Source organism: Centroberyx gerrardi, chromosome 21, assembly GCF_048128805.1.
Source record: "Centroberyx gerrardi isolate f3 chromosome 21, fCenGer3.hap1.cur.20231027, whole genome shotgun sequence".
NCBI lineage: Eukaryota > Metazoa > Chordata > Actinopteri > Beryciformes > Berycidae > Centroberyx > Centroberyx gerrardi.
The window spans coordinates 4,691,653-4,706,804 of record NC_136017.1 but is presented as its reverse complement, the minus strand read 5'-3'; the positions used below and the strand labels follow the sequence as shown (position 1 = coordinate 4,706,804).

The 15,152-nt window shown below is 41.1% G+C and overlaps 2 protein-coding genes across 4 annotated transcripts in view; both read right to left on the bottom strand.

The window, feature by feature from the left end:
- cyp20a1 (cytochrome P450, family 20, subfamily A, polypeptide 1) overlaps positions 1-4,534 on the bottom strand; it is a 10,358-nt gene extending 5,824 nt beyond the window's left edge. The window contains exons 1-5 of the mRNA XM_071927458.2: positions 4,359-4,534; positions 3,504-3,553; positions 2,796-2,962; positions 2,025-2,170; positions 949-1,116 (exon numbers count right to left, since the gene is read on the bottom strand). Of these exons, the coding sequence (XP_071783559.1) occupies positions 949-1,116; positions 2,025-2,170; positions 2,796-2,962; positions 3,504-3,553; positions 4,359-4,430 (603 nt within the window). The 5' untranslated portion in view covers positions 4,431-4,534. The remainder of the gene's footprint in view (positions 1-948; positions 1,117-2,024; positions 2,171-2,795; positions 2,963-3,503; positions 3,554-4,358) is intronic.
- Positions 4,535-5,368: 834 nt separating this feature from the next.
- tmem237b (transmembrane protein 237b) lies at positions 5,369-13,590 on the bottom strand. 3 transcript variants are annotated; one of them, XM_071927461.2, is made up of 14 exons: positions 13,433-13,590; positions 13,011-13,046; positions 11,517-11,548; positions 11,364-11,377; positions 11,185-11,256; positions 10,383-10,511; positions 9,787-9,880; positions 9,512-9,669; positions 9,227-9,356; positions 8,224-8,415; positions 7,607-7,680; positions 6,753-6,840; positions 6,479-6,600; positions 5,369-5,548 (listed from the first exon to the last, which is right to left on the bottom strand). In XM_071927461.2, exons 1-14 carry the CDS (start codon positions 13,451-13,453, stop codon positions 5,484-5,486), a joined length of 1,227 nt encoding a protein of 408 aa, XP_071783562.2. In that variant the 5' UTR covers positions 13,454-13,590; the 3' UTR covers positions 5,369-5,483. The 3 variants fall into 3 exon arrangements, with proteins under 3 accessions (XP_071783562.2, XP_078147253.1, XP_071783563.2); XM_078291127.1 differs by lacking the exon at positions 13,433-13,590 and adding an exon at positions 12,202-12,315 and having other exon boundaries at positions 13,011-13,039; XM_071927462.2 differs by lacking the exon at positions 8,224-8,415.
- Positions 13,591-15,152: the final 1,562 nt, after the last annotated feature.

Genomic DNA, 15,152 nt, shown 5'->3' with positions numbered 1-15,152 from the left:
AATGGAAAACTCCTTCCTCTGAAACTGAGTGAGCACAGCTTGACACAGGAAGCGACAGAGTGTGAATTTATTTCAACCCCGTGCTTCAGATCTTCAGTCTTTTGTCACGTTTAGATTAAGGATTGGACCTGCAGCTGGAAATTATATATTTTGACACCACTATATGTTGAATGAGAGATTATGAGAGATCATTATGTGAATTATGAATTATTTTCTCTGTAATATTTCTACATGCCATCTGCTTTTCAAATTCAATCAGACCAGGTTCAACTGATTTCCTTAACAAAAATATCCAGAAATCAGAGGAAAGTCTGAGTTCTAATTTTAAGTAAAGTATTCAATATTTTTACGTTTTTTAATATCTTGTGATACCAAAACATTTACTTCAGTACCAAAAATAAGTAGTTTATCAAAATGTAGCTTTTTTTTGATACTCAGCCCTGCCTGGACCTTTGACATGAAGTAAAATGTCACCAAACAAAATGTGACAAGGGCTTCTTTCTAGAGCCGCCATTTTGCACCAAGAGACGTTCAACAATCATACAGGGAGAAATCCATCGTAGAAGAGGAGAGAGACCAGTTTCTCCACCCACAGGAGCAGGAGAGAGACCAGAATGCAATGCAGCAGAGAGACAAGGTTGGGCTTTGAGTTTAAGGGACGTGACTCTCACTTTTTCTCGCCTGAAAAAAGTCACTCTCTTTTGCTCTTTCTTTGATATCGCTATCGCTCTCTCCACCTACATGTTTAACCCACAGCTGAATGCAACAAGTTCCTGCCCGTTCTCTGGGGGTTGTCGAAAGGCATTCTGGGAAACGTAGGAAATCACTAACTGAAGTAGAAGCAGGCGAGGCAGGCTGAGGGAAAGCGGGTTCACCAACAACAGTAAATCACAACACTTCATCACAAAATAAGTATAGTATCTGAGCGGCTAAGGCGGACCGCCTCACCGCGTCGTGGTTCTTGCGGAAGCGGATGACCTCGGCGTCGTCTCTGAAGCGCGGGCCCAGGGCGAGCTGGGTGACGGTCTTCATGGCCAGACCCAGCAGGTGGGCGCACAGCGGGGTGTGCTGCGCCTCGGGGAACGACCGCCACTTCCCCACCAGCTCCTCCACCAGCTGGGAGAGAGACAGCAGGGGTGCATGTGAATATCTGCGAAGGCTCGATGTGTGTATCATGTGTTTCAGTAGGTTCTGCGTTAGTGATGTAGTTGATTTGTTATGACATCAAGACTAATTCCTGCACATTTATTGTACTTGGTGAATAAAGTGATTATGGTTCTGATACTCTGAATACTGAGTGCTTGGAAACTCAAAAGTTCATCAACAGAAAATCGAAGGAAAAAGACGCCACAGTCCCGCCCCCACACTGTTTGATTGACAGGTGATCTCTGGGAAGTGTAGTCCAGAAACACCACAGCAATGAGCAAGTAGTACCAAAGATGTAAAAAAAACAAGAATCTTGCTGATTAACACTTTAAAGGAGTGAAAGGCCCAGGTCAGGGATTTCCTCCTCCTCCCCCACACCCACCCACAAATTTCTTATTTTTCTTATTTCTATATTATTGTTGTTATATATTGTAGTATAATGCACATACTTTACATATTTTTATTTGCACATATTTTTATAGTGCACATACTTTACATATTTTTATTTTATTGTAGTATAATGCACATATTCTTCATATTTTTATATTTATTTTCTTATTTCTATTTTTCTTATAATTTCTCTATGCCTATATATATTTCTGTGAGCAACTGCAACGAAATCCAATTTCCCCTCGGGGATCAATAAAGTATTTCTGATTCTGATTCTGATTCTGATAAAACTGTAGTTTCTTTGGACGCCTGAATATTCGATGAGGCTAGAAGACTTGCGGTGAAAAAAACACACACACTATCTCTTACTTATGATTACAACATTATTAGAAAAATATCAAATGTTTCACTCTTTCTAATGTGTGTCCCATGCTGTTTGCTGTCTTTGCTAGTGAGAGACAGCTGTGTGGGAGTTTCACAGGACGAACCTTGAGCATGAGGGGGAAGTTGTTCTTCAGCGTGTTGTTGATGGCGCTCTCGTACACCTTCTTCCTCATCAGGGCCTCGGCGGCCCCGCCTCCCGTCCCCGACTGGTAACCTAGCAACGACTTCAGCATCGTCTCGAAGGAGTCGGCTGAGAAGAGAAAAGAGAAAAGAGTTCATTCATGCATGTGTGTGACTGTGAGAAACACACTGGAAGGGTCCGATGCACCGTTTCCAAACGCATTAATTGTTGTAATTCATTGTAATTAATTTGTAATTGTAATTAACTGACACTGTCTTGACACATCGCTCAAAATCTTTTTTTTTCTTCTTTTTTACATCAGTGACTGACATCAGACTAGCCTGATAAACCTAATAAACCAGCCGACTTGATGACATTTTATGGATGAGGAAAAAATAATCAACAAAATCCAAAAACGCCCTGTAATATATGACTGCATATTAGAAATTTGTAGTCATATATCCCCCCCCCCCCCCCCCCCCCCCCCCCCCCCCACATACACACACACACACACACACACACACACATTTTCCTCTTAATAACGATGAAATTACACTGTATGGTCTGCAAAAACATAATTATTTCTGTATTAGTACCAGGTGGAGCAACTGTAATTTGAATTCCCCACAAAACTACTGATATGCCAGCATTAACATAAACCCTGAAAGTCTAAACGAATACTGAAGCAGGAAGCCCTGGTGGTTTGAGACTGAGATGTGTTAAAATCAGCTGTGGAAACACTGGTGCTACTCACTGCTCCAGTTGGGGTTGATGTGCTGCTGCAGCTGGTCCACGGAGCCCAGGCTGACCACCGGCCGGCCGCCGAACCAGAAGGACGCCACAGGCCCGAACTCCTGATGCAGACTGACCAGGAACTCGTGCAGACTGCCTCTGTTCACGATGTCCTGGAGGTTCCCGTCCCTGAGAGAGAGGAGAGGGATGAACCAGGGCGGGACAGAGGGGAAGAAGAGGACCTGATGCCCAGTGATGAGTAACATCTAATGTGAAGAGCCAATGATGCACATTTGCGCACCCGGCCCGCATATATGGTCTGGTACTGGACTGTCACTTTGTAAATCTGAAAACTGCAAACACCTGTAAATCTGTCAGGAGTACAACATGGAGAGTTCTTTCTAGCAAATAGGAGCTCAGTATCCCCAACATGAGCACAGTGTGCCTTTTAATCTTAAACATTTGTTATTTGTTGTAGTTTTACTACAACTGTATCCTATCTTTGCTGCTGCAATTATGCAATTTCCCCTCTGTGATCAATAACACATCTTACATATTAGACATGCATCTTATATGTTATCTTTTATGTTGAAGCAGGAAGGAACTATGGTTAACTTACCAATCAGACAAAAATTTACATTTTGCTAGTGGCTGGTGTTAATTTCTGAATATGATGCAAGTATGCATCAGCTGGAAAGACAAAGGTAAAAGTAAAGGTAAAGTGTCTTACTTCTCATCTGTAGGGTTGAGGCCTGGGATGCCAGACGCACGTCTGGATGACTGGAAAAGATTATTACAAATTGGATTTAAATGATGGATCTCAGTAAGATAATAGTGATTTATTATTTAGATTATTTACGATTATTTAAAACCAACCATAAGTGTAGTGTCTCTACCTCTCTTTCTTCCAACATGGGTTCGGAGAGTATAAATATACCACAGTAATGCCTCATAGTTTAACATTTCAGCAAATACTCTAAACACCGCTAATTTTATACAGAAAGTTGTGTTAACTTGCACGTTAGCAGCTGCTAGCGCCGACAAGTTCCGCTCACTCATGCAGCATGCACGCGAAACTCCATTCAAGAATATGGGAATTTATGTGGCTTTGCTTATCGGCAAACATACACACCTTGTACAACAGGACTTAAGACTCATTCGGGTCTTCTGGTGAATTCGGCACACAAATGACCCACCAAAAAGCATTTCATTTCAATCAAATTTAAACTTTTACATTTGGTTCGCGCTGCTCGGTACCGCCCACCACGGTGCAACGTTATAATGTTATTAGTGGAGAGCCATTGTGGGAGTAACAGGTGAAGCGACTTTTCAAGTTGAGATTTTGTTGAAATGTTTGCTGCCTGGTGTATTGAATGCATGCCGAATTGAAGAGATGATCTTAATGATTCGTAAAAGGTCTTAAGTGATGTTTTATGAAATGTGTGCCTTTGCCGATGAGCAAGGGAACACTAAAATGCCAGATTTGTGAATGGAGTTGGACGTGATAAACACAAGCAGGAATAGAACGTATCGGGGCTAACAGCCAGCTAGCTGGCCGCCTAACCTAAAACTTGCAGGGACTTACCGGGTACAAATAGAGAACAGCGCCGACCAAAATGATGACAAACGTAACGGCAAAGATGGCAAAGTCCAGCATGACTGCTCGTTTCTGAAAACACCATCCACTAGCTTTTATTCATGGAGATTTGAGCGCAGTGCTTGCCTTTTCCCTAATAGATAAGTTATCGTTACCACGTCAACAGAAACTACGGTTGCATGATCGTTTCTCTGCGTTCGACTGCAAGGTCTGGAGAAGATCAGTCAGCCCATCGAGAGACCAGATTAATTCACCTCAGAGAGCATGGATGGATGAGATCAAGGCATTTTGATAGACTCGGTCACTATAGTGTTCCTATAATAAATCATATAATACATTTCAAACTAGAATGAACTAGAGATTTCTCATTCCAATTAAACATAATTAAATGAGCAGTCAAGTTGCATACCCTTAAAATAGTTAATTCAAACAACCAACATAATAAAGAAAAATCAATATTCTCAGAAAAAAAACATTACATTATCTTTTTCATCCCCTTAAAGCCACTTATCCTCATTTAACTTGCATCAGTTTGACACTGTGCTTACTATAATGTACATTGTGAATTCACCTCATAAAGATGTATGCCAACTTTGTTGTGAAATTATAAATGTGGGTAAACTGAGTCTAGTTTGGTTTAGCCTCCATGAGATACCTGGATATATACTATAGGAAGGAAAAATACAATAAACAATGATAGGGTCAAGAAAACCCACAACACACCTTGAGTTCCAACAGGAATATTATAGTGATTTTTTTGTCAGGGACAGTCAGATATCTTGACTGCTGTTTTCTATAAATTGATCAGCAGACATTCTTCAAATATTAAGTCTGCCCAGAGAATGCCCAGCAGTAAACAGGAATCATGCAGCAACATCTAACTTCCTCAACTTGTAATAAAGAAGCATGTCTCTGTTGGATAAAACTCTGTATTTCAAAAGATGAACATATTCACATTTCATTCGTGAAAATACAAAAATAACAATCTAGCACAAACAATGAGTACATTTAGAGTTCACTGGCAAAATATTGGGCAAAAAAAAAAAAAGTGCAACATGATAATAAAGCCATAAATCTCAGTGCAGACATATGAGTTTAAATGGTCATTCTTCCTCAGGCGCTCATTTCTGATTTGTCCTCTGGTTTGGGAGGCTCGATCTCCATCGCCATTAGATATCCTGGAGAAGAGGCACAGGGAGACAAAATGAGGGCAAAGGGGCTTTTCTAGATGATATTACAAAACCAAACTGAATCAGAAGTACACCATACTGACAGTTTTGTTTTGTAAAAAGCCTACTACTGCTGAAATCATTAATAAAAATAGCATCTACCCAGTTGAAAGTTGAGGTCACATTTAAGAGTTTGTCACAGTATAATGCATCACAACCTCCACATCCAACTCTTACTGGTTTTATAACACTGCAAACGGGAGGCCAACACAGACACACTTCAATTGAAATGTAGCTTTAAAACGTGCAGGGAATTGCATTTAATCAATCAAATTACTTTACTTTATGTTTGAAAAGTCAAATTTGTATCAGCTTCCTTGCAGGCTAACAAACTGAATTTCCTGAATTTCCCCAAGGGGATTAATAAAGTGCTATCTATCTATCTATCTATCTATCTATCTATCTATCTATCTATCTATCTAAACAATACCAGTGAATGCAAGGAGGAAGGCAGTGCAAAGTCACAGTTTGCAGTGGCATGAAGGAAATAATTTAGAGAGCTACACAGCAGTGTTTTAGACCGGATATGTTGATATCGTTGTCTTTAACGTTAGCTTAAGTTGTAACTTTACTCAAACGATGTGATGCTCCCAAAACAGCAGTCTCCTCATTGGTCACAGTGTCTCTTGGACCGACAGCATGCTGGCTTTGGTCTCAATTTGATCAACATGGCTCCGGTCTCAATCAAAATAAACACATATATAATGGAGTTTGGGGGTTTTACAGTCAAGGCAAGTTATTCTTGGCCCACACTGACTATAAAACACTGTGGGAAGCGCTGAGTGTTGCACCGGGCTGCATTTTAAAGGACCAAATATCAGGGTCGATCTCCACCAGCGTCGTCCAACCTCCCAACCCAAGAGTCTCCGCCCCTCTCACCCTCGGTGTAGTCCATATCGGGCCGGGTGGCGATGAAGATCCAGGCCAGGCCCACCAGCAGGGCCACCACCAGGTTGACCGTCACCCAGGGGTGCAGAATCTGGTGCTCCGACCCGGGGGGCCTACAGCGGAGAGAGGGGAGGGAGGGAGGGAGGGAGGGGGTCAGAGGCTTCAAAGTCATGTACATGCTTCATAATAATCCAAAAATTATACCTTGTCTCGTGTATTTCATCCTGCTGAGTTTAGCTATGTCAGTGGATAGTGATGAGCTCACCATAGAGTTCCATTGGAGGTCTGGTAGAGGTTGATTCGGTCGCTGGTCATCTGCTGGCTGAGAGAGAGGACCAGCGCCGAGAAATACACTGTGTTATGGGATGGAAGGAGGGAGGGAGGAGAGGGAGACAGACAGACAGACAGAGAGACAGACAGAGAGACAGAGAGACAGAGAGACAGACAGACAGACAGAGAGACAGACAGAGAGACAGACAGACAGACAGACAGAGAGACAGACAGACAGACAGACAGACAGAGAGACAGACAGACAGACAGACAGACAGACAGACAGACAGACAGACAGAGAGTGTAAGTTGAAACCAAACAGAAACCGTCTCTTAGAGGTAAAATCCACCTTCGGCTTCTCTTCCACTGTTCTACACCATCAATCTGTGATGTTCAACGTATTCCAGGTTATTTTGTGATGAAGTGTTGTAATTAACTTTTTTTTTTTTTTGGTGAACCCACTTTCCCTATCTCCTGCTCCTGTGGGTGGAGAAACTGGTCTCTCTTCTTCTTCTACGATGGATTTCTCCCTGTATGATTGTTGAACGTCTCTCGGTGCAAAATGGCGGCTCTAGAAAGAAGCCCTCGCTCTTTGATTCTGAGGGACTGACACCAAAACCTGACGTTTACCGCTGATGTTTTACATCCTGAAACATTTTCTCATATCAAACTCCACTGTATGTACTGTTTGGCCAGTTTATCCACAGGAAGAAGAAAAATACACCAAATAACTAAATGGAGAGGACCCAGAAATTCAAAGTACATCACCAATAGCTGTTTTTTTTAACAGTGAAAGTGTTTCAGGGTGGATTTTGACTTGGTTGAATAATAGAAACAGAGTTAACTCACAGAATGAGGCGAGAGCGACTGGGTCCAGTGTGATGAACTCTCTCAGAGCCAAGGAGCCTCTGGCCAGGTTCACTCTGAGCAGAGAAGAAGAGTTTGTTTAAAAAAAACATTATTCCCTTCATACTTTTACACACACACACATTCACTACTGGGAGCTGCCCAGTACAACCACAGTCTTCTACTGAGCAGCTCCACTGTATATAGTATAAAGCCATAGTCTTCCAATGGGAGAATGAATGGAGGAACTGAATCTGAATCTCTTTTATGTGAAAAATAAAGACTTATGACAGGAAAACAATGCCAGACCTTTCTGAGCTATTTTGTTTTCCAGTATTCACAGTTTATTTGAGTACTGTCAAACGGATCCATGATAGATTTTAATGCGATTTTAATACAGCTTGCATTGCATTTCTTTATATGGTCTTAAGCCACAGTCCATACAGGAATATACAAACTAGGAGCTGGTGCAGATGAACAGAGTATCTATCAGTGATGAAAAGGCCGGGTCAGAGGTCATGGCACCGGACGGAAGACGACTGGTGCTGCACTCGCATAAACTACGAACGCCGGGAGTAACTCAGAAAGGTCCGGCATTGTTTTTCGTGCGTCGGAGTCACCTGTCGAAGGCGGCCACCGTGCTGACGGCCAGCAGCATGTAGAGCAGGGACTGGGAGGGGTAGGCCAGGCCGTGGTACTGCTCCAGCAGGTTGGACAGAGCGGTGAGCTGCTGCCCGGCCAGCACGTAAACGACCACGACGTTCCACATGGCGTAGCCCGCCAGCAGGCCGTGGCAGATCAGACCCAGCACCCTGCACAGAGGAACGCCGACCGCTCAAACACCGACGCGGACTGAAGCGAACATGTAGGCACGCACATACACACATCTTCCATGCACAAGCACTAGATATGGAGTGAAAGAGCCATTTGGTTTCATCTTTAAATTCAGAGCTGCTGTTAGCTTGCCTGCATCCTTTGAAAGAGGCACAGTACCAAATATGTTTTGGTGCCTCGTAGCGAACTACCAGATTCATATGTATCTATATAAACAATAATAAATAACATATATTTTTTAATTTTACATATATAAACAATACAATACAGACAATAAAATAGACAAAATGACACATACTGTATATATTTACACAACATGCTGAGTCCTCATGAGTCAACAGTTAAATGTCAACTGGTCAAGTCCATATTCATAATGTAATAATTGGTGAAAATGTAATAAAATGTCTCTCTAAATCAATCTAATAAATTGACGGATGATGTAAAAAAACAGATTTTTTTTTTATATGTAAAAAAATATGATACCCCTTGTAAGACGTTTAAAAATGTATTGCATTATATTAAGAAATATAAATATATTGATGTTATTACATTAGCCAATTACTGGGAAATTATTACATTTACAGTTTTTGTTACATTTTTGACTCATTTAGAAGGACATTTTATCATTTTGATAAAAATCTAGCAGTTATTACATCATCAGTTGCTATAAACCTGTCCAGAATGTGATTAAAACATGCTGTGGATTGCAACACACACACACACACACACACACACACACACACACACACACACACACACACACACACAACACACACGCCTCTCTCTCACCTGAAGCCTTGGTGGACCCTGAGGGAAACGTCTCTGGTGGTCCAGAGCGGCTGCATGGGCTGGAAGTCCGCCAAGTCCGTCTGGTCGCTGGTCTTCCTCCAGTCTGAGCGCTCCGCCGCCTGGAACCGCTCTGTACACACACACACACACACACACACACACACACAGACACACACTTCAGAGCGTGACCTTTGATTATAGCGCCCTCATTAGGCCAATTAATGTATTTTTTTAAACGGCTGAACGCTGCCAAAACGCATCGTCTCCCCAACTCGTGTCACTCACTGTTCCTCTCCACGAAGAGCTTCCCGACCGGCTGGCTCTGGCCCTGTGGGGCGGAGAACAGGGAATGCTGGGGGATGGCGGGCAGGGCGTCGGTGATGATGTCATCCTCTTCTACGTCCAACTCCGCGGGAAGCTGCGACTCCGCGACTTTTGACTTCCTGGAGCGGGCGAGAAAGAAGAAGAGGATAGATATAGGAGAAAAAAAGAGAAAGGGAGTTTTTTTTCTTATTGATTTTTGTTGTCATTTAGTTTCTCTTATCCGGTTCGTTTCTCACTTCTTCTTCTTGGGTTTTTTGACCACTTCCTCCCCATCGGTGGTCTGATCCGGCGTATCTCCGTTCACCAGGTCTGCCTGGTCGTCTTCAAGATCTGAAAACCAGAAACGACAAACAGTTGAGTTTCTTTAGTCTCCATCTTTGTTGCTCAGCCTCATGTCTGTGGTGTTTCTGCACTGCACTTCCCAGAGATCACCTGTCAATCAAACAGTGTGGGCGGAGCTTGGATTTTCTGTTGATGCAGTTTGTCTGTTCTGCCACGGTGGCTATCGCTGCTCATACTAACTACCCAGTTCTTCTTCTTCTGTTTATTCCAAACAACTGGAAACATAAAACACATCACTTCCTGTGTGGCAGAGGATTTTTCCCAAAGAGCTACCAGACACCGGCTGTTTAGAACAGACAATGGAAAAGCTTTCATGAACTGGATATAGGTTGGATCACTGTTGTGTTAAATAAAGCGGCAATAGAGAGTAAAAAAAAGGGGAAATTTATTGTCCCCCACACAGTGAAGTTGGAGGGGAGGGACATCACTGGGATGCTTGGACACCGACTCCTCCAGACTGTGTGAGTGTGTGATATTCCCCGGGACGGACCTGCGGCAGGAGGTTTCTTCTTCTTCTTCCTCCTCTGTGGCGGCCCGTCGGTCGCGGGTTCGGGAGTCAGCGGCTCCCCGAAGTCGGACGTCCTCCGGCTGCCCAGGCCGCCCATCTCCAGCCCGGGGTCTGGATACCAAACAGCAGGAGGGATTAAGAAACTCATCGGATGTCACACTAACGTCCTGAAATCTGGGCTCCTGCTCGTTTTTTTCAAAGGGAAATGTCAAATGTCTGCACATTTTCCAATCCTTTATAATATGCTGTATATATATGCTAATATTGATGGGGGAAAATGACTGTCATAGCTAAAGATAATTCTTCACAACAACAAATGTCAGTGGGTGAAAAGGCAGCCGGGTCTACATATTTCCACACTTATACAGACTTCTTAAAGGAATAATCCACCCTAAAACAGCCATTGGTGGTGTACCTTGCATTTATATGCCCATTTTGTTGTTTGTAGTGTATTTTTCTTATTGTGAATAACTAATAACAACTGGCCAAACAAAGATGACGTGTCGACACATATTACAAATATGTGACAGCAAAAAAATCTAAAATATCAAAAGGTAAACGTCAAGTTTTCCGTTTTTTTCAGTCCCTCAGAATCAAAGGGCAATGGCTTGTGAGTTTTCATTTTAGGGTGAACTATTCCTTTAAATTTAGGTTTAAATTAACAGTTAGGATGAGGAAAGGGTAGGTTTGGGGTCGGGAATGAATGAAGTCAATCAAAGATACTGACTTTGGATGCTGTACGAGTAAGTGTGTGTGTGTGTGTGTGTGTGTGTGTGTTACCTACCATCCACATCATCGACTCCATTCGCCTCCTTTCTCACCCTCTTCTTCTTGCTTTTGGCTGCCGGCACGTCTTCTACACAAGACGACACACATGGAAAAAACAAGTTTGAATCAAACCGAGCGCTTCGACACAAACATGAGAGGAATGAACCAAGAAATATTTCTCTGACTCTAACTCACCAGCAGCGTCTTGACTTCACGTGTCCACACAGCACACAAAACAAAAGAGAGGAGAAAAAGTTTAATTTGGCTGTTTGGCATGTGGAAATACTTACAGACAATTTAGGAGGGCAGAGTAGGAGGACATTATTCCAGAGAGAGACACTCACTCACCTCGGCATTGTGGGAAGTGCACGCTGTCCTCGCTATAGAGACAGAATGAGAGCAACACAAGTCAAAAAAGAGGAGAAGATAAACCCCATGTTCTGCTAAGTTGATTCCAGCCATTCAAAGCTTCCCAGTTCTCCACAGCTTTTATTTGAAAGACGTCTCAAAAAACGAAGCTTGGAGAACTAATTAGCAGCCATGTTCACTCATAAAACGCCATAACATGATGAAAGGCAGAGAAAAACACAGGATTTGCCTGTTCAGAAATCTTACAATATGACCTTTGTCTAATGCTGTGAAACACAACAACAACAAACAAACAAACAAATCTGAGACTCAGCAGTTAGTGAAATTGGATTGGGAAGCAGCTCAGACCAAATAAACGCCGCATAAGCACATTAACAATGATCGTTCCTCGAAACACTGAACCTAGTAGGAAATTCATTCAAAAATGAGATATATACCATATGAGAAAAACATACACCTACTCTTACAAAATGGTTTCTGAAAGTAAAGCACATCATGGGTTACGATTCAAGTTGTGGATCAATTGTCTTTTGACATTTGCTTACAAAATAGTTAGGTCTGGATTTGGATACAGAGCTTTTTTTTTTTCGAAACAAACTCTTCAGTTACAGTTAATCAGAAAAGAAAAGAAAACCCTCCTTGGAGAGCGGAGATGAAAACTTACCGACGATTTTCTGGCCATTCCACCCCAGGAATCAAGTAAGAGCGGGGTCAGGCTACATGTAACGTCCTCACTGACTGCTTAATCCCTGGCTAAATCTGAGGGCATCCAGTATATCTGCCAGGACTGGGGATTATTCAGGGCAGAGGTCAGACGAGTCAAGCCTTTTCAACCTCTTGGGGCAGCAGTGTGTGTGTGTGTGTGTGTGTGTGTGTGTGTGTGTAAAATTTCAAGGAAGTACGTCCGCACAATCTGGTATTCTAGAGGGTTTTTGGTCTAATCTTTCTAGCGATTGCATTGTGGCTCTGAGGAATAGAGGGAAAGCTCAGCGTCCGTCTTTCCCCAGCATCAAATCCCTGGACTTTTCAAAGACTTTCAAAGTGCTTGTTTGGTGAAATTCAAGAACTCAAAAGTTGTGTTTTTTTACTCATGATCTTGTCAAGTGAAGAAATCCCTGTGAAATCCTTCATTTTAAACCTGCTGCTGTATCAACACAAACCTCCATCACAGGGTTTTTCCTCAGGATGTGAAGTGTATTGATGAATTGGATGCTATATTTTAATAAAAAAGTCTTTCAAGTACTTTCATTCATTCATTTTCAAAAACCTTTAAGGCGTTGTTTTATTTTTCTCCAATCCACAAACTTTCAAGCTTTTTCAAGCACCGTGGGAATCCTGTTTATTGCACTTATTTTGAGCTATTGATTCCCTGTCTGGTCTCATCAACTACTGTATGTCCATATGGGTTGTATTTGTTATGTATTTTGTCTTTACTATGTGTTTTCACCGTAAAACCTGTCTGCAATTACTAACCTGAGGAAGAGGCGGCAGTTCCCTCCGTCGCATCTTCTAAAACAAATTCAAAGGGCAAATATACATTATCATAAATATTCATTAGGAGACAGACAATTCATTCTTGTATTCAAGTAAAATCAACTACAGTAACCCCGTGATACATTTTAGAAAGATATTATGCAAATATCACAGAAAAACCTCCAAGTTCTTATAGGAATATTACAGTAATAAGTTACCATGGAGAAATCACTACACGGTCACTGTAAAACTCACTATTCAGTATCACAGACACACTATAAGTCTCTATAGGATTATGACAGAAATATTATAGTTTTTTATATCTATCAACTGTTTCAACGTGAGCTAGGTTAAGCTAGTTAGCATGTACCGTTACAGTTAACGTTAGTTTAAAAAAATTAGCATTAGTTAACGTAACTTACCATTGAGTCTCCCGTATCCATACTGCAAAAAATCTCCTAAAATAAAACCGTTTAAATAATTACCTAACTAAACCATGTTTAAGTAATAGTTGTTAATATTTTTAATGATCATAACCGCTTAATAACAGATAACGTTAACATGGTGATGGCTGGAGCCGTTCTTTGCTTTGTTTATATTCTGTAAGCGCCGAGTTGCTACCCGGACGTGGTTACTGGTAGCACACAGGACTTCCTGTGCCTTCAGAATAAAAGTCCCCCACGAAGCTACACAAGCAAGGCAACAAAACAGAAAAATAAAATTCCTATCAGCAACCTCATAAAAAAAAAAAAAATCATCTCACATCTTACATGTGTTTATTATCGTTTTATTTCATAAGTGCTTTCTATTAATTTTACAGACAGGTACAAAGTTTAAAACGTCAACGCTTTGCTTACTAAATGTTATCACCTCTAGGGAAAAAAGAATAAACCCTCATCACATTATTTTACAAAGTGTGGTATTTGCGGGCTTGCCAACCACTTGTTCACAACAGCTTTGTGTTAATCTGGTTTCTTCTAACGTTTTTGGCATGCCATGACACATCGTACGGCTATCAAAACACACACAGAAAAGTCACAAATGCAGAACACAGAATGTAAAAACATGTAGCAGTGAACAAGAAATCAATTCACTCTCTATTATGTAAACATCAACTGATAGAGGTCAGGTGTATGTACAGGACTGGGCAGGAAATTGACTTTTATTGTCCTCCAGTCACAGGTAAAAAAACCCAAAACAATATTGATAGAAGGTTCTTTTCTATTTAAAAGGTAATTTGGCCAGTACTATAATGAAATTAGCTGAATTTTAGTATCAGTCAGGCAGTGTGGCAGAGCAGGAAACTAGCTTTTTCTGTCCATCAGACAGTGTCAATATTATGGTTAATAATTGTATTTATTTATTTATTTGCTGTTCTGCAGCGGTCAATAGAAAAAGAAAATGCTGTTTGGTAATGTTGCTTGATAATTAAGAATATAGGCTAATTAAATCAATAGAAGTTATGAAATGAATATTCTTATAATATTACTGTGGACAGTAAACTCACCCAAAACTTCTAAAAATGTATTTCATTATTATAGTAAAGTATCTTAAAGTCACGGCCTTGGTCTGGTGCATCCAAAAATTCATCAGCCACTTTCATTATTTTACCAACCAACTAGGTTTTTAGAATAGAACAGGACCTCTAAATGATGTTTGGTCAGTCAGCATTTGGCTGGTGGATGGTTTTCATTTTCTTCACAGGTGAAAAGTTGCATAATTGTAACAGTAATCTGGTTTCAAAAATGTTAATTACAATTCATAAAAAGCCCCACAGTAACTGGATGACATCATGGGTGATTATTACTTGTTTTCAGGGAAGGCATGGAGACTGCAGCACAGACTGTAACATAATTTTGCAGATCTTGAAGTTATGGTTGATAATGTTTTTTGAATCACAATACAAACACTATTCAGTTTGTAAATTAGAACCAACTGTTCACTAAACCACATATTCTATCCATTTTGCAAGCAAAGTAACCTCAAAAGTAGCAAAGTCATTTTCCAATATGTATCTAATGAAACTATTACTGATTTTGACTTGACTTGATTGGTTGCAATGTGGAAAGTAACCTTCCAAAACTATAATCTATCTCCCTTCAAACACACAATATTATGCATAAAACAAATTGCGCAACAGAT